At 39.9% G+C, this 23989-nt stretch overlaps 1 protein-coding gene across 1 annotated transcript in view; it reads left to right on the top strand.

Moving 5' to 3' along the window:
• NIPSNAP2 (nipsnap homolog 2) overlaps positions 1–18027 on the top strand; it is a 28208-nt gene extending 10181 nt beyond the window's left edge. Inside the window, exons 2-10 of the mRNA XM_075264931.1 lie at positions 380–519; positions 4520–4565; positions 5869–5963; positions 6046–6116; positions 6562–6702; positions 9615–9646; positions 13060–13154; positions 14038–14121; positions 15527–18027. Coding sequence (XP_075121032.1) covers positions 380–519; positions 4520–4565; positions 5869–5963; positions 6046–6116; positions 6562–6702; positions 9615–9646; positions 13060–13154; positions 14038–14121; positions 15527–15591 — 769 coding nt within the window. The 3' untranslated portion in view covers positions 15592–18027. The remainder of the gene's footprint in view (positions 1–379; positions 520–4519; positions 4566–5868; positions 5964–6045; positions 6117–6561; positions 6703–9614; positions 9647–13059; positions 13155–14037; positions 14122–15526) is intronic.
• Positions 18028–23989: the final 5962 nt, after the last annotated feature.

The raw sequence follows: 23989 nt of genomic DNA, 5'->3' as shown, positions 1-23989 counted from the left end.
TTAAAGGGATTGTCCACCATCTGAAGATATTTGATACTGATGGCTTATCCACAGAATAGGTCATCAGTTTCAAATTGGTAAAGGTCCAACACAGATCTCTGAACACTGTAGTGGTGGGGCCAGGGAGCTACAGGGCTACTTCTGGCCATATATGTAGTATATGACTTCTGGCGGCCACATCAGCTGAACACTTCAGATATGAAACCCTGTCCGGTCTGATACTGATCCTGTGAATAGTTCATCAGTATCTTCAGATCCTATAGGGTCTGTTTTCCAGCACAGTCACAAGTGAGCATGTTGTCATATGCAATTTTTTTTTTTATAAAGAATGCTTTGTTCTGTATGTTAAGATTAACAGGATTATTTAATCTGATCACAGGGGCCTCTCTGCCTCCAGTTCAAAAGCCAGAGAAGACAGTTGGTTGAGATCGCTGTTTGTTCGGAAAGTTGATCCTCGTAAAGATGCTCATTCAAATCTATTGGCCAAGAGAGAAACTAGCAATCTCTACAAAATACAATGTAAGTCATTCAGGTAAAGTTTCCTTGGTATAAATTGTCTTTGTCAAATATTTTCCCAGTCAAAAAAATAGTTCTCAATCTTTTGCAGAAGCTGTTTAGAAAACAGTGAACAATATTGTTGTATACTATATTGTATGGGCCCGATCAAAGTAACAGTATAATAGCAGGCATTGCTTGCCAGATCCTAGAATCTCAGAGGGATAAAGCTAATAATATAAAAGGTAGACAGACTTGTCTGACAGCTGAAAACAATATGCTGCTGCACAGACACCTATAAGTAATATGTGCAAGCAGAATATAAATTGCACCATAGAGACTGAGAATAGGACACGAGCAGGTTGATAAATTGCAACTGATTCAGAGGAAAGGCGGAGACAACTTTTGTATGGATGTAAGATTTTGACACTGCGTAAACTTTATAAATGGGAGTGTATCCTATACCGGTCTTGTGGCGCTTAATTTATGAGATGGTTCTTGCTTTATCATAAGTTATGAACAGATTAAAATCTTCACCAACTTAAAACTGGCATAAATATGCAATATGCAGGAGGTTGATGGACACACTATGCCCCCTTTTGGGAAAAAAGGTGTGGTCGGCATAAAACACCATTTGCTTCAAAAATTTGCCATAAATAGTGTTTAGAAAGTTGCAAAAGTGTGATAATAAATTTCCTATGTGGTTGATAAAACGGAGTACAAAGGTAGAATGAGAATGTCAGAGGACTGTAAGTTGTAAGGCTGATTCACGTCTGTCTACTTTCCTGCTCGAGGGAAACAAGAAGCTATGATGCCAGGCATTTCCTTATGCTAAACAAACAAGATTGCATGCATGCCCAGAATATATGGAGCTGTATTTGGATCAGACAAAAGAAAATGACCAGTCATCCTATTAATATTATAAATGTGAAAGTTTGTGAGTTTGGATGTTTGTGGCTTTGTGTGTTCGGATGTTTGTTACTCAATCACGCAAAACCCGCTCGACCGATTTGGCTGAAATTTTCCACAAACATAGTTAATACACCCCATTGCGCAATAGGCTACTTTTCGCCACAATAGCGCACATACGTTTTTCCCAGGACCCCCACAAACCCCAAACTCACATCACCATCTCTGCAATCTCACACACTTTGGACCATAGCAAGCCACAAAATTCATATTGCCCTCTACAGCCTCGCCCCTAACCCCACACAATCACATATACATATACTTTACCACTTTGCCCCTCACCTTAACGATACTCCAGGAGGCTCTCTTTAACGCTCCGGAGCAGCCATGTTTGCCGACCCCCACCGCTCTGACAATCCGCGACACCGCCCACCCATGTTAATACCCCTAGGCGGTCTAATAAATGCAAAAAAAAAAGTTTAAAAAAAGTAAAAAAAAATATTAAAAACAAAAAAAAAAGGATTAAAAATTCAAATCACCCCCCTTTCCCTAGAACACATATAAAAGTAGTTAAAAACTGTGAAACACATACATGTTAGGTATCCCCGCGTCCAAAATCGCCCGCTCTACAAAGCTATAGAAATATTTTTCCTTTTCGGTAAACGCCATAGCGGGAAAAATGGTCAAAAGTGCCAAACCGCCGTTTTTTCACTGTTTTGATTCTGATAAAAATTTGAATAAAAAGTGGTCAAAGCAATAACATTTCCTGAAGATGGTAGAACTACAAAGTACACCCGGTCCCGCAAAAAAAGACGCCCTATACATCCCCGTATATGCACGTATAAAAAAGTTACGGCTGTCGGAATATGGCGACTTTTCAAAAAAAAATTTTTTATCAGTTTTGGATTTGTTTTTAAGGGGTCAAAATGTAACTAAAACCCTATAAATTTGGTATCCCCGGAATCATAACGAAACACAGAATACAGGGGACATGTCATTTTGGTTGCACAGTGAACGCCGTAAAACCAAAGCCCGTAAGAAAGTCGCAGAAATGCATTTTTTCTTGAAATCCACCCCATTTTGAATTTTTTCCCTGCTTCCCAGTACATTATATAGAATAATTAATGGTGGCATCATGAAGAAAAATTTGTCCCGCAAAATTAAGACCTCATATGGCTCTGGGAGCGGAGAAATAAAAAAGTTATGGGGTTTAGAAGGAGGGGAGTCAAAAACGAAAATCAAAAAATGCCATTGGCGGGAAAGGGTTAACTTCAAATACTTCTGTCCCAAAGTCACTATGTAAAGTTTCTCACAACACCGTATAGCAGCTCAAATACAAATTAACTTCAACACAAAACTCTCACGTATTCTCTGAATTATAGCAAAAACAAGATACAAACTTACATTTCATATCCCATCCCTTATACACAGTACGAAAACCTTACCCACGCCTGTATATACCCACTTCTACAATCACCGCAGACGAAGTCGCGGGTACCAGCTAGTAAGTGATAAATGTGAACACTACAAAGCAAAATCAATCAACAACTATCATATACCTGGGGTGGTACCTAGGCTTTGGATACTGGAGCTGTAGAGGGAAACAGATGTCGCATAACACATCATTTCATTTACAGACCAAGACAGATCTTAGCCTCTTTAATGTACAGAACAATGTTAGGCACTACAACGGGGATAGGGAACCTTCAGCTCTCCAGCTGCTGTGAAACTACAACTCCCAACATGCTCCATTCACTTCCATGGGAGTTCCAAGAACAGCAGAGCCAGTATGCATGCTGGGAGTTGTAGTTTTGCAACAGCTGGAGAGCCGTACGTTCCCTACCCCTGCACTACAATGTATAGTAATTGGCAAAAGGTTAACAACATATTAAATTGATGATCATAGTAAACTAGCCATTAAGGCTCCATGCACACAACCAAGTGTGCCACCCAAGAGGGGTCCCAATGCGTTTCACTCCAATGATTATAGAGCAGGTCCTATTGTTCACCGTGATATTGGTAGACAATGGGAGACGGAAGGCACATAATGTCACTCGGATGTCATGCAAGTGAACTTCGATATAAAATGGTTCACTCCACTCTGCCTGCACACTCCTTTGTGTGCCTGAGGCCTAAGGGTATCTTCACATGGAGTTTTTTGGCAGCGGATTTTAATGCGGAATCCGCTTCAAAATCCGCCTGCCAAAACGGCTCCCATTGACTTCAGTGGGAGCTGCTCGCTTCTTTTTTCCGCTAGCTAGTAGAGAAAAATAGAAGCAAGATAACCTATCTTGCTGCAGATTCCGTGGCTCACTCAGCCACAGCGTCCGCGGCACGAGACTCCCTCCAGGTTAGGCTCATTCATTCGGGCCTAAGTGGAATGCCACAACGGGATGCCAGTGCACTGCATCGGCATTCCGTCGCGGCTAGCCGTGCGTTATGTTCAGATACGGAATCCATTTTCCACCGTGTCAATATACCCTAAATGTACAAGAAAGATTGCTCTGTTGTATTTTGATACATTAAGGGCGCCTTCACACGATGTAACGCTCCATTCATTTTGTCCATTTTACACGGTAAAATGTAGTGAGCCATTGAGTTCAATGGCTTACGCATGTATTTTTGAGCGTGCAAAAACTCAGTGGCTTACTACATTTTACACGTGTATTTTTACATGTGTAAAATGGACAAAATGAGCGGAGCGTTACATCGTGTGAAGGCGCCCTAAGATGGTAATGTATCAATAATTATTTTAGTTTGCCATTACTATTATATTATTACATGTCTAGTAATGTATCCTAGTCCAAACCATAGTTTGTTTTATTATGTTATTAATGAACATTGTACTGTCTGTACTACTAATAGCTTCAGTGCCAATAAATTAGTTTTTTTTTGTACATTATGACATTTTCCCTCTACATGCACAATTTTCCCTATTTGCTGAGTGTACACTTCAATAACTGAGGTGTCATAGAAAGTGTTTGCTATCTTTCCTAACTATAAGATTTCTAAGATTTCTAAGAACTCGAGTGTGAAATCACACGTAGTGTATTTAATGAGACTTGTTTTCTTTGTCTGATTCTCTTTTTCATGCTCTTTCCTTTCGCTATTTCAGTTCACAATGTAAAACCAGAATGTCTTGATGCCTACAACAAGCTTTGGTAAGTTACCTCTACAGAACCACTTTAAGTAACTCTGGTTGGAAAAAAACATATTATATGTAATGTAGTTATCAAACAGCACTACAGACATCAATGGAAAGAGCAGTAAGACTGTGGAGCATTTTGCCAGAGGAAGTTGTCATGGTTAATATGAAATCATTCTAAAAGAGCCAGGATGCCCCTTATTGATATGATATACAGTATATCCATTAGATTATGGGAGAAAATTGAGTGTGTTCTTTTTCCAGGAATATATTGAGAGTTGATTTACCCTGAATCAGTTCTATAGGATCAGATGAACCTTGAAAAGGTTGTCCAGGAATTGGCCAAAAACTCTCCTCTGATATCTACTTGCATTCTCTTAGTAAGCTGGAGCCTGTTTTGCCTCTAGGAATAGGATTGTAAAAAAAAAAAAGCCTTCCCGGATGTCTGAGACACTAATACCTAAAGATGACACAACTTCTCTTCTCACTTGCCCAACCATGTTCTGGTATTACTGCAGCCTTAAAAACAAGTGCCTTAAAAACAAGTATGGAAAGGGAGGTGTCTCCCAAAACAAACAATTAAAATTTAACTTCTATTGGGATCTTTAAAAACTTGGGTCCCTCAAAAACCTCAGCCACACTGACAATACTATGTAACCCCTCCAATAGATATGATCGGGGAAACAACAAATAAATATTAAGGACTCAATATCCTCATGCAGTGTGGTCCACTTATATCAACATCTGAGTCTCAAAAGGTGTGGAATCTCCCCATACACTACATTACACCCATAGGTAACAAAAATGGGCTCACTGAAACAATTACACAGGTAAGTATTAGGGGCCAAATATCCGCTTTACAGGGGCCGAATCAACAATGCCTGACCTCCCTGTCCAAACAATAGGTCTGGGTCGACTGGACAATCATTTCTAGTGAGGCTATATATAAAATATACCTTTCCTAAGCGATTCATACATTCCTTGTATTAAAGCCATTGGCCCTTAAAGTGTCCAAAGCCTAATAAGGTTGCATTGGGTGTTTGTGTTCTATGCGTTTCGCCTCTTAACTTCTAGAGCTTCATCAGGCACAGAAATCTACCCTATGTGGATTAGATGCAGTAAAAACCGCAGTTCCAAGAGGCCAGATGGTAGCCTCCAGTACGTTCCTATGTTCGTGTGTGTGTGTGTGTGTATATATATATATATATATATATATATATATATATATATATATATATATATATATACACCTAAGTTAAATACATTGTTTGGACACATATTGTTCTGAATTACCATTCATATATTTTATTGTTTTTAAGTGAGGAGGTACTGCCAAAGGTCCATGCAGGAGAGGAATACCCATGTACACTGGTGGGCACTTGGAATACATGGTATGGAGAACAGGATCAGGCAGGTAAGTGTATTTTTATGATTGAGTTTACAGCACAACGATCTTCTATAAATCATTTCCTGATTCGGGTCCTGCCTTGTTTCAGTTCACTTGTGGCGGTATGAAGGCGGATATCCAGCACTTACAGAGGTGATGAGTAAACTTAGGAAAAACAAGGTAAAATCCTCACAACAGTTTCCAAACATATTTAGAAATGACAAATCACTGCAATGCATTTACCGTGTATTAAAAGGGTTTCCACATATTAGCAACTCCTTCCCTATCCAACTTCCAGATTAATGAAGGTCTGACTGCTCAGACATATGACTAATCAGGAGAGCGAGGGACCGAGGGACTATGGTCCCCCATTCTGAATTTAGCTATGTTCAGGCTGGGTGCCTGAGATAGCAGAGCACTGTACTTTGGCTAGCCTTGTTGAAATCATTGAAGCCCGTCCATCCTTTCAAAAGATATGCTCCTCGGAATATTATATGTAAATTAGCTTTTATTCACCAACTTTGGGGGTGGGTACCTTTTTGGTTTGTTTTATTGAATATGACTATAGTGTCATTCCATGAATACATGTAATCTATTCATTATATTTTATTTTGTTCATGGATAGGAATTCACAGAGTTTCGCAAAGAACGGGGCAATATGTTGCTGTCCCGCAAAAATCAGCTGCTACTTGAATTCAGCTTCTGGAATGAGCCTGTCCCTAGAAAAGGGCCCAATATATATGAGCTGCGATCTTATCAACTGAGGGTGAGTTTTATCCAGCACGATTATACACTTTTTATGTGTTACTTAATTGTATGGTGGTGGTGTGGAGGACAGTACTAACAAACATGTTATGATATTACATGCATCATGTTACTTTTTGCATGTCTTTGCAGTTTCAAGACTTAAAGGGTTTATTCACTTTCTCAGATTGATGGCCTATCCTTAGGTTATCCATCTGTTGGACCCCCACAGATCTGCAATACTAAGTCCGCACTGCTCAACCTCCATACATACTATAGTGGTGAGTGTAGGTTCTGCAGGGCTGTCCTATTGAAGTATATGGGACTCCCCCATGCTGTTTCGCAACCGGTGATCTGCGGAGATCCAGGGTGCTGGACCCCCGCAGATTTAATATTGAAGGCCTATTCTAAGGATAGGCCATTAGTTTTAGAAAGTGAATAACCCTTTTTAAGCATTATAAAATCCTCACAACAGTTTCCAAACATATTTAGAAATGACAAATTGAAGTACAATTATGTGCTACTGGTTTAGAATATATTGTATACATGTGGCTCCCTATTGGGCTGGATATGTATTTGTTGTCACACTGTATAGAGGAAGGGCACCAAAGTGTAGATGGTGATTTAACTGCCAAACCATCAAGCTACTGTATTGCAGCACAAACGGCTTTTCCTAAGATTTTTAGCATATCTGGTAATGCGTAAGTGTCATTGTGTAGGAGTAAATCCATTTTGAGACAATCATGAGCAGCACTCAGAATGGATTTGTTCTAATTATAGAAGCGAATAAAGACACTATATATCTTAAGTGTTTTATAGATTAGTAAGAATCCACTTTTATATACATGGTAGGGATTTTCAACTTTTTTGAACCCATCTGTAAAGTGTCCAAGAAGGCATAGTGTGGCCTTGATTTGAGGAACTGTCCACAGTTCCTTGTCAGGAGCTTTTGGCAAATGGGCAATTCAATATTGTCAGTAGCTAACTCATGTACATAGTAAGAGGTACGGACTCTACACGTCCTTCACAACATGTGTAGCCTATGCATTATGGTGCATAGATGCATTGTATGGCTCCCTAGTTCTATTACATTGGCTATATTTCAGGTGTTGTTACTGTTCACTGGCGTAGAGGTTGTTCTGCGATTTTACAACACTTTCATACTACCAAGGGAATAAAAAAAAAAACAACCGTATTAATAGTTTAAAGGATGTCTACCACCTACATAATCCTATTCTATATATAGGGGCATACAGGGCACTGTGATAACACTTCATACATAGCTTTTAAATGAAGGATGGTCGGTCATTTTTTTTTTTTTTTTTTTTTTTTTTTTTATAGAAAAATAGGCTTTTGAAAATATGCAAAGGAGGCACTTGGTGTACCAGGTGTTTTCTTACGCCTGCTGACTTTTTTTTCTGAACCACCTGTAACCAGGAAACACTGTTGCTTTAAATACTCTATCAAGTGTTATTTTTTATTTTTCGTTTTTCCGGAGAGTATACGTTATAGTCAGAACTTCTTCTGGCTTGATCTGTGGCAAAGAGTAGTGAGGTGTGAAAGGTGGTGATGGCAGCGCCGAGTGTGCAGGACCAGCAATATATATCTTTCCTGCATGTGTGAAATGAGCTGAGTGAGGAGTATACACTATACTTTCCCTCTTCTCTGCTATATACTCCAATAGAGTAAAGGTCTTTGCTCCATGGTTCTAGGCCGGCTTACTAAAAAAAAACTGCATCGCTAGGCTTAGGGGTGCCCCGGTGCAAAATATGTTCATTTCCATGTTTTTAAAAGTTGGAATTTCCAAAAAAAACAACAATTGCAGTCACAATGCCTTTATAAGATCTATAATTTGTATACAATTAGGGAGGTGGTAGACTCTTTAATTCCCCTGTCATTGCAAACATTATTCATGTGACCACTGCAGCCAATTGGTGGTCTCAGCAGTCACCCATACATGGAATTGTTATCTCCGAGGGCACTGTCTGCAGTGGTTACATAAAAGATGTATACAAAATAATTTCTTCAAGGCTGGTGGACCAAGTAACAGAGATAATTACAGCAGAGGTGCTGAGGATGTAATGGGTAAGTACTGTTATGTTTTTTAATTTACTTATTTATTTTTATTTTATACCATTCTTTGCTTGTAGGTACATGTCTTAACAGAAAAGGCTATGGCCCGCAGCAAAAAAGGACTGTGGGAAAAACCGCGGTGGAAACACATCACGTTTTTTCCTGTAGCACTTTATCAGAAAGTTTGCAGAGTTTTCCTCTGTGGACCCTGTGTCAATTATACCTATGGGGAAACCGACGGCATTTCCATAGATATAATTGACCTGCTGCGCTTTCCAAAAACCACGTCTGTTTTGGAAATCGCAGCTAGTCCGCATAGTGATTTTTACTGCAAAGTGGGCATAGGATTCGCTACAATCCCATCCGCTTTGCTCTGACGGTAAAACGCCTTAATTTTCTTCCACCACGTGGGGCCCCGGCCTAACAGTTCTTTGATGCTTTTGTGTAATTGCCCTCTTTCTTTATTTAGATACTGTAAATATTTCTTTGCATGATATGTGTAGTTAATGCCCTTTGTGCTGTAGAAACTTGTATATTACTTCACATACAGCATACTTACACTTTACTTCTGATTTTATGGATATCAGACGTTCTAATTATTTTGTGTGATATGTGCACAGGTTACAGGTATATGTGCGTGTTGAAACTATTTGCTTACAGATGTCAAAACTCTGTGTTTATTGGGGATGGTCACATTTGTTGGAGTGCGTAAACTAAAACTGTGATGAAGCATGTGCTACCATGTATATATAAGTGCTAGTGATTTTCGTGTTTAAGAACTCCACTTTACATACATTATTAGTACTGTCCTCCTAAAACTTTCCATTTTGCTACATGGGACATGCTTTTTTTCTTTTCCAGCCCGGAACCATGATTGAATGGGGGAACCACTGGTAAGGACATTGCACATTAGACTAATAATTCTTATTCAAAAATATGTAAAATTGATTGACAGTTAGAGAATTTACAGTTAAAGTTGATTGTATCTGAAGTTAGAACAGCAGTTACAGTTTAAACACAATATATCAGTGGAACCGCACAGTCTTTGAACACTTGATGGTGGTGCTGGGCTTCAAGGGTTCTCCAACCTGTATCCAAAGAGCAATGATCTAGCCGCACATACGTAACTTTGAAGTATGCTTTTATTTATACATCCATAACAAGGTATAGGCCATGTAATGATATACAGGAGAAAGTGAAACCGTAGATCAGGATCAGAGTAATGCAACGTTTCAGTTACTGACCATTCGTCTGGCTAGATCCTTAACAGTATGAAGAGAGAGACTCTTGGTGGTAGGCTAACACCATGAGTCTCCCTCTCTGCATACTGTTAAGGACTAGAGATGAGCTAGTACTATTCGAAACGGCTGTTTCGAATAGCACGCACCCATAGGAATGAATGGATGCGGTCGGCAAGCAGACTTTGCCAGCGGCCGGCCGCTTAACCCCCTGCGTGCCAGCTACGTCCATTCATTCCTATGGGTGCGTGCTATTTGAAACTGGAGTTTCAAATAGTACTCATCTCTGTTAAGGGTCTAAACAGATGAAGAGTCAGTAACTGAAACGTTGCATTATTCTGATCCTAATCTACTGTTTCCCTTTCTCCTGTATATCTCTACATGGCGTATACCTTGTTATGGATATATAAATAAAAGAATACTTCTTTGAACTTCAAAGTTACATGTGTGGTATAGATCTCAAACTAGACACCATGCATTGTAGGAGAAGTTGTGCTTAACACCATGATATTCTTTGATAGCTTAACAGAGGCAACATTTCCTTGTAAAGGCCATTTATGGATATGCAAATGAGGTTGTGGGGCTCCAAGGACCTGGTATTCAGGTTTGAAAATCTGAGGCTCTGACCTGCCCTATTGAACTTGAGCCTCATTTGCATATATATGAAAACCATTTTTTCAAGGAAACAATGCCTATATTGGACTATCTAAATGTATGATGATGCTCAGTATAAAGTTCACTACAATACACACTGGCTGGTTTGATCAATTGATGACAGATTCCCTTTTATGTTTTCTTTTAGTTCTATCTTACTTTCTTTCATTGAATACTATATGACTAATATTATATTAAATAATATTTTTCTAAGTAATTTCACAATGAAATACCTCAAAACCGGATATATTTGTAAAATTGAGGATTTTGAAAAATTTATTTTTGAAATGTGAATTACTTTTTCATTGATGTACACGGAATATACACTCAGTGGCCAAACATCACTGGAAGGCGTGTCCCAGTGTCGGTTGTATCAGATATGACGCTCAAACAGTGTGAAGCGATGCGACCTATGGCGCTAGTGTCACCAGGATATCTGAGCAGTCTGATGCAGACAGGGGTCTCGTGAACATGGCAGCACGTTGCGAATAAAGTTAATTTTTTTTTTTTTTTAAATATAGATTGTGAGCTCCATATAGGGATCACAATGTTTGTTTGTTTTTTTTTGTTTGTTTTTTCTTCCCCCTATCAGTATGTCCTTGTAGAATGGGGGGAAATCCACACAAACACGGGGAGAACATTCAAACTCCTTGGAGATGTTCTTCCTGGCAGGATTCGAACCCAGGGCTCAAGCGCTGCAAGGCTGCAGTGCTAACCACTGAGCCATCGCGTTGTCCCTGCGAGTTAAGTGACTTTGAACATGTGATGATAATTGGTGCAAGATGCATGGGGCATAGCATTTTGGCGATTACCCGGCAATTTGGGTTTCCAAGGTCAACAGTGTCTTGGGTGGACCTGCAATATCGCAGAGACAACATTGGAAGCCACGTAAACCGGCGCACCAGTTGACCATGAGTGTTCCCTCCCCAGAGTCGTACGGGGCTCTCTATGGTCTGGTGTCTGTCAAATCATAGCTGATTTGAATGTACAGAGCCGATGGGCATGTGAGAGTGTGGCGTATGCTCCATGAAGCCATTGATCCTGCATGCCAACAGGGACATGTTAAGGCAGGATTTGGCTCAGTCATGGCCTGGGCCGTGTTCACATGGTCGCAATTGGGCCCCATTGTCCAGGTGCAGGGATTAATGACCAGTGCTCGATACCTGCAACTTATGGCAAACCATCTTCACCCCTTTCTGATGTTGAAGTTCCCTGATGGGGATGTTGTGTACCAACAGGACAATGCAACATGTCATCACTCATTGGTGGCATGAAATTGGCTTAATGAACACACCAGTGACCTCACAACCCTCGACTGGCTTGCCCGCTCGCCCAACCTCAACCCCATAGAGCATTTATGGGATGCTGTGGATACCAGTGTCCGCTCCATGGACCCAGCGCCAACTACAGAGGACCAATTGTGAGCTGCAGTGCAGACTGTGTGGATCAATATCCCTCCAGAACTCTTCCAACACCTCGTGGAGTCCATGCCTTGTCATTTTGCTCACAGAGGGGCAACCCACTATTAACGGCACTTCCAGTACCTTCCCATGACTTTTAGCCACTGAGTGTACTATGAACTTTTTTGGGGGTATGTTGAAGTAATAAGAGCCAGTGCTTCATGTAATGTCTTTTTGGAGACCACTGAGACTTCTGTATTCAGTGAATGCTGATTGTTACAAAACTAAGGTTTTGTTGGTTTTGTTTTGGTTTTTTTTGGGGGGGGTTTAAAGTTTTTCTTATGCAATTTTTTTTTTTTTTTTTTACATCTGGGTGTGGCTACACGCTACACTTTATTAGCGTTGAAGCAGCACTTCTTAAACTTAGATAGCTATTCCAATTCTGGAAAAATCACCTGTTAAATGGGTTGTCCAGGATTAAAATAAATAAATAAATAAATAAAAAGTCATAAGTATTCAGGGTATTATCATTACTTTCCTAGTACGTGTCCTGCTGCTCTAGTGCCAGCAGCTCTTGTTACCTGCCCTGCAGTGATGAGTCTTCTACCCATATGTGATGGCTGTAGACAGTCCGTAGCCTCAGCGATCATTTTCAGATAGTCAGTACGTCATCACTGCAGGACCATTGTAGCGGCAGAGGATCTAGGTGGTTTAATAGTTATTATGCTAATTTTTTATTCATTTCCTGGATTCCTTTATATTCTTTAGAAACCTCTACCAGCAAATTAGTGTAACCAGGATGTAAACGGGAGGCTAGCACCACATTTCTCAGTATGTAACCAGTAGTGTTGTTGATGGCTACTTATTAGTTTTCCACACATATCTTTCATGTGGCTGAATGATCTATTTTTTTTTTTCTTTTAAAAAAGAGAGAATTAAGTGTGTTAATAATTGATATACATATATTTTATGGCTTTCTTAGTATGACCTGCGTTTCTTGTTTCTGTTTCTCAGGGCGCGTGCAATCAGGTATCGGCAAGACAGCGGTGAAGCTGTAGCTGGATTTTTCTCACAGATTGGACAGCTGTACATGGTCCATCATTTATGGGGTAAAAATTAAAAAAAACATAACTTTTTTTGGACTAATACTTAAACTAGAACAGCTCCCTGTGCACCTACCTAGCTACAACCTTTTTCATGGTTGTAATGGCAGAGCTGCTTATAAACTAGCAATGAAGTCCTTGAGAGCTTCTTATAGTCTCTGAAGTGTGACTTTTGTATGTACAAATAGTGTCTATGGGAGAGCTTGGAGCATCATTCATTGGTAAAACTCCTGAACTCCTTTAGGGCTAGTTCACACAAGGCAAGAGGGGGCGGATTTTGACGCGGAGTCCTCCTCAAAATCCGTCCCCTCACAATAGATGTCTATGTAGAACGCTAGCATTCTTTTTTATGATAGCGGTTTGTTCCCGCTAGTGGAAAAAAGAAGCAAACTGCCTTTTTTTCAGGCGGATTCCGCGGCTGATTCAGCCGCGGCGTCCGCCTCACGACAGCACCCTCCAGACTAGGCCCATTCTTTTGGGCCTAACCCGGAGCGGAAAGCCGCAACGGAATGTGCACACGTGGATTCCCCATGTGAACTAGCCCTAAGTAGTGTTTAGAGCAGTGATTCCCAACAGGAGTGCCATGGAAACCTGTCAGGGGGCCACAGCACTCTGGATGGGAGGATGACCATATTCCTTCATGTGACATTATCTACATGCTTAGGATGTTTTTTTGTCATTTGATAAAAATTATCTATTAGGCGTGCCCTGAGGAGACTTTTTATTTTCCAGGGGTGCCCTTAGTCTAAAAGGGTTGGGAAACACTGGCTTAGAGATTAATTCCACTATATGAACGTCATAGACTGCTGTCCCCCACTTTAGGCAATAAACCCAGTATCTGATGGGGCAACTAATATTGTTCTTAACTATTACTGCCATATCATTCTAGCTTATACTGATCTGCAAACCAGGGATGAAATTAGGAACGCAGCCTGGCAGAAAGATGGCTGGGACGAATGTGTCTACTATACAGGTAGGATATCAGGAATCTATTTCTTCTATACAGTAAGCAATCCAGTATCTGGGAAATGTTAGGGTGCATGCACATGGAGTAATGTTCCGCTCATTCTGACACGTAAACGTGTCAGAGTGAGCACAGTAAAACAGAATCCCATTGACTTCAAAGGGTTCGGTCTTACACATGCTACCCAATGAACTCAATGGGAGGCTTTTTAACCTATTGTTTTCAATGTGATATCACATTGAAAGCAATAGGTAAAAAAGCCTCCCATTGAGTTCAATGGGTAGTGCACGTAAGGCGGCACCCATTGAAGTCAATGGGATCTGTTTTGAAGTGCCTCACTCTGACACGTGGGAACGGAGCCTTAGGTGTAGCTTAAATGTACAGTATTGTATAATATCAGTGGGTACAAGCTGCAGGACTCAGATCATGTCTATCAGACTATTGGTGGAAAATTAGGCAGCGCTCCTAATGCTTCAGTCACACATATGGGATACTTTATTCACCCAAGATCTATACTCACCCAAGCTTCAGTTTAGGGCCTGAATGTTGTAAAGTATCCCACTTGTTTCACCTGAAGAATTAGCGCTTCTTTTTGCCTATATACATCTACGTATTTTAGATGCTAAGTGATCATACTTTGTATTTTAAAATTTTGTAGTATTTTTGTAATTCAATAATGGAGTATGTAGATGATATCTGTGGTGACAGTTGTAAGATTTCTATAGTATTCTGAAAATGTAGTTATATTTTATTACAATAAGGGTACAATGTATTGGTTTACTCGGTAAATTGAGGCGTAACAATGTATCAGTGCAGCTCTACAGAGAGTCTGTCACCAGGATGAAGCATATTAAACCATTGACACAATTGGGTAAGTCAGACTCACCTGATTGTAATTCTTCTTCCCCTTGAAAATTTGTATCTCCATTGATGATATTCACATATGTCAGAATATGCAAATGAGCAGTCTGAAGCCCCGAGGGCGGCTCCGTTTCTATGCCCCACACTGCTCTAATATACCCTCCTTCATAGATTAATAGGTCCAGGCGAGATTTCACTTTAGATCCATGGTCCTGTTACATACAAGAATGGAGGAGAGATGTAGGGAGTATTCGAGCCATTTGGAGTAACTGAACAGTCCCAGATCCTTCAGATTGCTCATTGGCATTGTGTGGAATAAATTACTATCTCACAATAGAGACATGAATCTCCATGCGGTAAAAAGCATTACATTCAGGTGAGCCTGATCTGTCTAACTGTGTTGCTGGTTTAATATGCTTCACACTGGTGACAGACTCTCTTTAAGAATGCAAACTACATGTAGTTATTTTATACTCACATATATAATTGTCTTTTTTTTTTTTAGGCTTCATGTGACATTAAACTTTAGCTCTAACCATTGTAATTGTTTCAGTCCCCCTTATACAGGAAATGGAATCCAGGATTATGATCCCATTGAAGAGTTCTCCTCTGCAGTAATGCACACAGTGTCCATCTTGTGCCTCAATTGAAAAAGTTACAAACCTTTCTGTCGGTTACTTCATAAGCGCTCACGTTCAAGCCCCAACACAAGTCACTTATAATTCATACAGAACATAGTCGTTCATATTGTATAAGCAGTTCATGGATTGTTTTCAACTTCTTAAGAGAGGATTCACACATACTGTAATTTTATGCCACAGACAAATCCACCACAAAAGCTGTATGTCTTACATGTAGATTTGGATGCATTGCAAAGGGTGAAATCTGCGCCATATTCAGTTTGCGGTGTATTGATCCAGGGTGTAAAATTACATCATGTGTAAATCCAACCTAAGAATATAGATTTGGTTATAACCACTCAAATAATAAGGGACTGATAAGCATTGTTTAGTACAGTGGTGATCACAGAGTGACCCTTATGCGTATAGTACACAGGGCGGCAGAGCATGCACGCACAATTGTGTTCTGTCTTGCCATAACATGTAATGTGGCCATACCACATCTGTGCAACCATCTTTATGCTACTGAGTATGGAAACAGTGCATTGTATTTTATGTGCAGCCCTGTAACCTAAACACTAGGCATAAGGTGCTAGAATGATCATCACTGGCCCGATACCCTATACTGTGGTACAAGCACTAGAGTCTGGTCCTTTCCTTATAGAAACATGACTTTTTCACCTCTGAGAGCTAATGCATAGGAATTGTACGGTGTCCAACTGTGGTCAGCTTCGCTACATAAACGGCTCTAAAATGATCGCTAGTAACCATCTAACTGGATTTCTGGACAATATCTTTATTACTTTTTACATAGTCCATTAGCCAGTGTGTGTGTATATATATATATATATATATATATATATATTATATATACCCGATGTAACTGCTCTGATGTACATTGGGAATAAAAGAGCTTTGTAAAGCAGTTCCATTAACAGGTACATTTTCTGGTATGACTGTTTATACCGTCCCTAAATCCAGGTGTTATGTTGGCAAGTATTGGGTAATTTTAGCCTCACTAGTGTATTACATGGTTTATGAAGAGCACACAATGTTTGTAGCAGACTCCCTGGCATATTAATATCACACTCTACATAAGTTTTGCATGGTATATACAGTTAAACTCTTATGGTAAATCCATCTTGAAATATTACATATACTGTAGAGCGCTGTACGAAAATAAAAGTCTGAAAGGGAATCTTCACTATTAAATACCATATCATCTTTAGATCCAAAATGAGTTCTGAGTAATTTCTTAATATATTTCTATAGTGGTCTGATCTCTGTTTTCTGATGCAGAACTCTAAATATCCTGCCAATGCAAAACAGAAACTATCTGCATCCACCACTAGAGAGCGCCTGGGAGCTTAATGCTAACTGTTTTGTAACTGGGTTCAGTTCGGTTATCAAACCCCCTCTAGTGGTGGCAGCATTTAGCCAGTATGTAATATTTGTGGTGGATTTGGATCTCTGGCTCAGGAAAGAGCAAAACTATAAATTTAGATTAAGAAATGAATCCGCACAGAATTATAGATGGAAAGAGTGGTATTCAGGGGTGGAAATTCCCTTTACATTTCCCAATAACTGTTATCCTAGAGAAGATAATAAGCCTTAAAGTAAGTCTGCAGCCCAGATTCACTTTAAACGGAAAACAGAATTCTGGATAATTCCTTCATAACATATCTTTGCAAGTGAGAATGATTCTGTTAATAAGCTTGTAAAATTGTAGGAGAAATTGAAGCCCCTTCCTTGAAGAATGCAGATGCTGTTTGCAGTAGCTTGTATTCTGTGAATGTAGTTCTGATAGAAGTTGCCACAGGGCACATCAGGACCGCCCTGGCATGTGCCATAGGTGCACCCTGCTACATCTGTCTATAATTTGCTACCGCTTTAGCTCAAGTGTCTCTCTGCTCTTCTAATAGACTGACAGATCATTTCTAATGTTACTCTTATTATGGGCCCTCTGTTACATTGCTATAACTAGTGTACGTATTACAAACAAAACCAATTTATTTTGTGTGGTAATTTTCATTGTGTAATTTAATTTGTGTTCAGGTCATGCTGCTTGTGTTTATGGGGATTAAACACTGGCTTATCAGTTTTATCTTAATGTTTGCTGCAGAAATAAAACAAATCCGATGAATTCCAAAAATATGAACACCAGCGATATCAGTCAGGTCACCCTCATTTCTAAAACACATATTTGTTTACCAGGCGGATATTGGTGTTTTGTCTCAAAAATGGGATATTGCTGTACACTGTTATCATGTGGAGACGCTGTTAGATAAAAATGTATTCCTCTATGTAAAGAGAAGCAAATTCTCTCTGATAGATTTGTAAATTGTTACAATATGATAGGTCATCATGTGAGTACGTATGAATTGGTTTTCTGCTAAACAATAGTAATAAAATCATTTTATTTCACATGATTTAATCTTTGTTGCAAGTGTAAAATTCTGTGTTTATTAATCCTATATTCAACCCCTTAAGGACACAGGCCTCACTTTTCAAATCTGATATATCACTTTATGTGGTAATAAATTTAAGACACTTTAAGTTATCAAAGTGAATGGAATGGAAACCCATGTGTAGATATGTACCAGACTTGAGACATGAAAATGAAAAATCAGAATTTTTTTTTCAAGATAATGTCTTTAGCTCCTAATTTTTCACCTTCACAAGGGGTTAAAGAAGAAATTGGACGAAACAATTTGTTGCCTAATTTCTCCTTAACATGACAATATTCCACTGACCATACACTGACGTACAGGCACATGGCAGCCCTTGGAACAGAAGGTGCACTACTTGGTTTTTGGAGGAGAGATATTTTCAAATCTAGACCACTCAAGGAATTTCTCTAGGGGTATAGTAAGTACTTTGACCTTTCATATGTTTTTTCAGAATTGGGCCTTAAAAATGGAAAGTGACATTTTTTTCCTTAAAAAATGTTGCTTTAGCCCCAATTTTTGCATTTCCAGAATGAGTTAAAGGGTTTGTCCCATCTCAAGGATCCTATCTATACTACTAGCTTATGTGAATTCAAGACTTTTCCTAAATACATTACTTCAGCAAAACTGCTTTGTTTGGCTGCTATCTGAGATCATTCACTTCATTGTTTACACTGTGTCTCCATAACTACGGACCTGGGCATGATCTTATCTTCCCGCCCAGGACAAGTGACATAGCTCACTGCTCTCAGGAGGGAGGGGGAGCTGGAAGTGAGCTTGTTTTTCTGAGCTGTTTATCTCCTGCTCTTCCAGATATTAGCTCTGCTAATTGAATTTTGCTGATAAGGGCTGAGACAGGTAGTCTGTTACTTCTGCATGTAAACACAGACCTAAAAGTGAGTGTAGTATAATAATGAAACCCCGCCCACTGATTTACCAAGAAAACCAGGAAGTGATCAAAGCATACAGCCTGCAAGTTTGTGAGCAGGCGAGTTGGAAAACCCCTTTTAGGCCGGGGCCCCACGGGACGTAAACTGCACAATTTGCCCGCAGCGGAGACGCTGTGGGAAAAATCACGGCATTTTACAGTGCAAGCAAAGGGGATGGGATTCATGCGAATCCCATGCCCACTTTGCGGAAAAAAACGCAGTGCGGACACGCTGCAATTTGCAAAGCCATTGCGGCTTTGCAAATCGCAGCATGTCAATTATATCTACAGAAACGCCGGCGGCTTTCCCATAGATATAATGGGAAGAGAAAGTCCACGGAGGAAAACTCAAAGCGCTGCAGAAAGAACCGCAATGCGATCATGCAGCGGTTCTTTCCGCAGCGATTTAGTGCTGCGATTACAGCCCGTGGGGCCTTAGCCTAAAGGAGAAAATGTACACTACAAATTGTTAAGCATTTTCTTCCGACTACAGAAATGTCTCACGCTACATATACAGATTTTGCTGAAATTTGTTTCAGGCACCGTGTTGTATTTGCAGAGCCCCTAAAGTGCCAGAACGGTGGAAACCCTCCCTCCCCCTTCCCCAAATGGCCCTATTTTGGAAAATAGACACTTCAAGACATTTATCAATATGTATAGTGAGTACTTTGATCCGGTTTACAGAGTTATTTACTAAAGATGAGCGAACACTGTTCGGATCAGCCGATCCGAACAGCACGCTCCCATAGAAATGAATGGAAGCACCTGACACGTACACTTTGCCAGCGGCCAGCCGCTTAACCCCCCGCATGCCGGCCGCTTCCATTCATTTCTATGGGAGCGTGCTGTTCGGAACGGCTGTTCCGAACAGTGTTCGCTCATCTCTATTATTTACCATTGAGATGTAGAAATGAAAAATTTTAGCCCCAAATTATTAATTCTCACAAGGGGTTAAAGGAGAAATGGCCTCCTACAATTTTACACAGTTCCTCCCAAGAATAGAAATACCCTAATTGTTCTAAACTGCTGTATGAGTACTCAGTGGGATTCAGAAGGGATAGAACACTATTATTGCCCTATTTAGTCTGTGTTCAGAAGTGCATCACTTAAAGTGGTTGTCTGGGATAAACAGATATTTTAATATTGTGTCCCCCATGCAGCCCAATGAAAATGTGTATCTCACATTGTGAATTTTGCTTCTGTAAGGTGTTCTCCTTTATTCCTGTTGTGACCCTGCCGTGCACAATCTTTCAAGATCTGGTGATGTTACAGGGACTGGAGTATAGGAGTATTTCCAGACCTGGAAAGTCACTTCCAGTGAGCATTGTGGTCCTTCTCTTTCTGGACCCACAACGTCATGAAGACCGTGGGATGTTCGGAGTCAAGCTTGCGCATAAAATCTCTGTCAATATCTCTGCCGCTATTCCTGATTCTAAAATAGTAGCTGTGGCGTCTGACACACCTGCTATAATAATATCACACCAGCCTGCTATAGTCACAGATCGTACCTGTTTGTAGCTTCTGTGTCTGTTGTCATAATTGGCTGTATTATATGTATTACACATCATCTCTGCCCAACGCCATAGTAACAGCACCTCACGCACACCCTAAACTCCCCTTACTGTGTAGTATATTATACTGTGTGAGGGCTACTGTACAGTATATACTGTGCAGAATATTACACTGTGTGAGGACCACTGTGAAGCCCTAGGCCCTTCAGAACAAAAGGGGCTGAGACATGCTAATTCCAATAGGACTCTAATTCAGTAATAGACCGCTTACAGTATTAAGGTAATCATTTGGAGACCAGAGGATTAGACCACAATCAATCTCAGATGGATAAAATTATGGTAAAAAAAAAAAAAAAAAAAGGACCCACCTACTAGCACTCAGTCCTCTGACTGGGGCAATATGGTAAGTTGGATTTTTGAGATCTGTTCACATGCTGCTGTTTGCAGCTCCTGTGGTGCTGTGCCCGTGGGGTAGCGGGGCCCAGAGCCTGGGACTTGGTCTGGTGACAGGGGTGTTGCCGGACCACTGGGTTTCTCCCCCTGCAGGCGCTGTGTTGCGGTTGTGGTGGTTATTGTGCAGCGCTGCAGCCAGTAGAGTAGGGACCCACTAAAAAGAGGTCGCTGTGAAGTGGCTAGTGGGCTTATACACCTTCATCAATATACTGTATATATTAAGAACCTCATGTTCGGTATTGTAGAATTTGCTGAGAAGCATTAGATCAATGTATAAAACTGGGATGTGCGGGCCATGTCTTTTTCTTTTTTTGTGTATATATATATATATATATTAGCTGGTACCCGCGACTTCGTCTGCGGTGATTGTAGAAGTGGGTATATACAGACGTGGGTAAGGTTTTCGTAGTGTGTATAAGGTATGGGATATGAAATGTAAGTTTGTATCTTGTTTTTGCTGTAATTCAGAGAATACGTGAGACTTTTGTGTTGAAGTTAATTTGTATTAGAGCTGCTATATATACGGTGTTGTGAGAAACTTTACATAGTGACTTTGGGACAGAAGTATTTGAAGTTAACCCTTTCCCGCTGGTGGCATTTTTTGATTTTCGTTTTTGACTCCCCTCCTTCTAAACCCCATAACTTTTTTATTTCTCCGCTCCCAGAGCCATATGAGGTCTTAATTTTTCCTGGGACAAATTTTTCTTCATGATGCCACCATTATTTATTCTATATAATGTACTGGGAAGCTGGGAAAAAAAATCAGAATGGGGTGGATTTGAAGAAAAAATGCATTTCTGCGACTTTCTTACAGGCTTTGGTTTTACGGCGTCCACTGTACAACCAAAATGACATGTCCCCTGTATTCTGTGTTTCGTTACGATTCCGGGGATACCAAATTTATATGGTTTTATTTACATTTTGATGCCTTAAAAAAAATCAAACTGTTTAAAAAATTATTTTTTGAAAAGTTGCCATATTCCGACAGCCGTAACTTTTGTATACGTCAGTGTACGGGGATGTATAGGGCGTCTTTTTTTCCGGGACCGGGTGTACTTTGTACTTCTACCATTTTTGGGAAATGTTATTGCTTTGATAACTTTTTATTCAAATTTTTATCAGAATCAAAACAGTGAAAAAATGGCGGTTTGGCACTTTTGACCATTTTTCCCGCTACGGCGTTTACCGAACAGGAAAAATATTTGTATAGCTTTGTAGAGCGGGCGATTTCGGACGTGGGGATACCTAACATGTATGTGTTTCACAGTGTTTAACTACTTTTATATGTGTTCTAGGGAAAGGGGGGTGATTTGAATTTTTAATCCTTTTTATTTATTTTTTTATATTTTTTTAACTTTTTTTAAACTTTTTTTTTGCATTTATTAGACCGCCTAGGGGTATTGACATGGGTGGGCGGTGTCGCAGATTCTCAGAGCGGTGGGGGTCGGCAAACATGGCTGCTCTGGAGCGTTATAGAGAGCCTCCTGGAGTATCGTTAAGGTGAGGGGCAAAGTGGTAAAGTATATGTATATGTGATTGTGTGGGGTTAGGGGCGAGGCTGTAGAGGGCAATATGAATTTTGTGGCTTGCTATGGTCCAAAGTGTGTGAGATTGCAGAGATGGTGGTGTGAGTTTGGGTTTTGTGGGGGTCCTGGCACAAATGTATGTGCGCTATTGTAATGAAAAGTAGCCTATTGCGCAATCGGGTGTATTAACTATGTTTGTGGAAAATTTCAGCCAAATCGGTCAAGCGGTTTTTCCATGATTGAGGAACAAACATCCGAACATCCAAAACTCACAAACCCACAAACTTTCACATTTATAATATTAGGGTGCATTCACACTGAGTAAACGCTAGCTTATTTTGTAGAGTAAAATTACACTTGTAAATTTTGCTATCCCATTGACTTCAATGACATTTGACAGGTGTATTTTTACAGGCGTATTTTTTACAGGTGTATTTTTTACAGGCGTATTTTTACACTTGTAAAAAAATATCATTGAAGTCAATGGGATAGCAAAATTTACAAGTGTAATTTTACTCTACAAAATAAGCTAGCATTTACTCAGTGTGAATGCACCCTTAATAGGATATATATATATTATGGCAGCACTCCAATATTTACAAAAGGTGTGTGTATATATGTGTGTGTGTGTATATATATATATATATATATATATATATAGTAAAAAAATAATCTGAACATGATCATATACAATAAGAAGAAAAACAAAAAATCACATTGATATGTCCCATCCAAAAAATGGTGAAAAAAACATCCAATCACCCTGCTGGATGATGCATTACCAGCCACATCACTGTATAATAATCAACCAATTCATCATGTATTCCAATATATGGCTACAATTTTATTGAAACATAAAAAAAATAACATAACTAAACAAACAGAATAACTCTAACATATAATTACATTAATTCAAATGAAGAGGTGCTATACTAGAAAGTGCAGGCTAAAATTAGCTCCCGCATACGTCTAAGAATTTGTCCTAATAACACTATTAAGCACTGCCAATGTTTTATCATATAGCACTTACAATCATGTAGCTATTCTGATATGTAACAGAGGTAGGGTTCCCTTTCTATATAGGGCAGGTGCTGTACTAGGTTTACGCCTAAGGAGACATTACTAGAGTGTTTCAATTAATCATACCACGCTCTTTAAAACCAAAAGAGTGTTCCTTCTATGCTGGCTATGAAGACACCACTCCTGCCCCAAACTATAACAATTTGTAACGGGACTCAATGCTACCCTGAACTATTACACATTAACCCTCTATGTGTTTCCCCCCACTTTTGGGGTTCTTTAGGAGATGATAGAGATAATAAGTTGGACCTAAGATGAAAGATTTGCAGTTGAAACCGCAGTTCCCTTGGTCCTGGTGGTGGACCACAGTACTTAATTGTGGTACGAGGCTCATTTGTTTGAGCCTAATCAGGAGCAGAATGCACTGCATCGGCATCCTGTCGCAGCTAGCGGCGCGTAATGTTCACACCTGGAATGCAAATTCCGCCGTATGAATATACCATTAAGGAGG

Source organism: Leptodactylus fuscus, chromosome 2, assembly GCF_031893055.1.
Source record: "Leptodactylus fuscus isolate aLepFus1 chromosome 2, aLepFus1.hap2, whole genome shotgun sequence".
Taxonomy (NCBI): domain Eukaryota; kingdom Metazoa; phylum Chordata; class Amphibia; order Anura; family Leptodactylidae; genus Leptodactylus; species Leptodactylus fuscus.
This window is presented reverse-complemented; position numbering and strand designations above follow the sequence as displayed.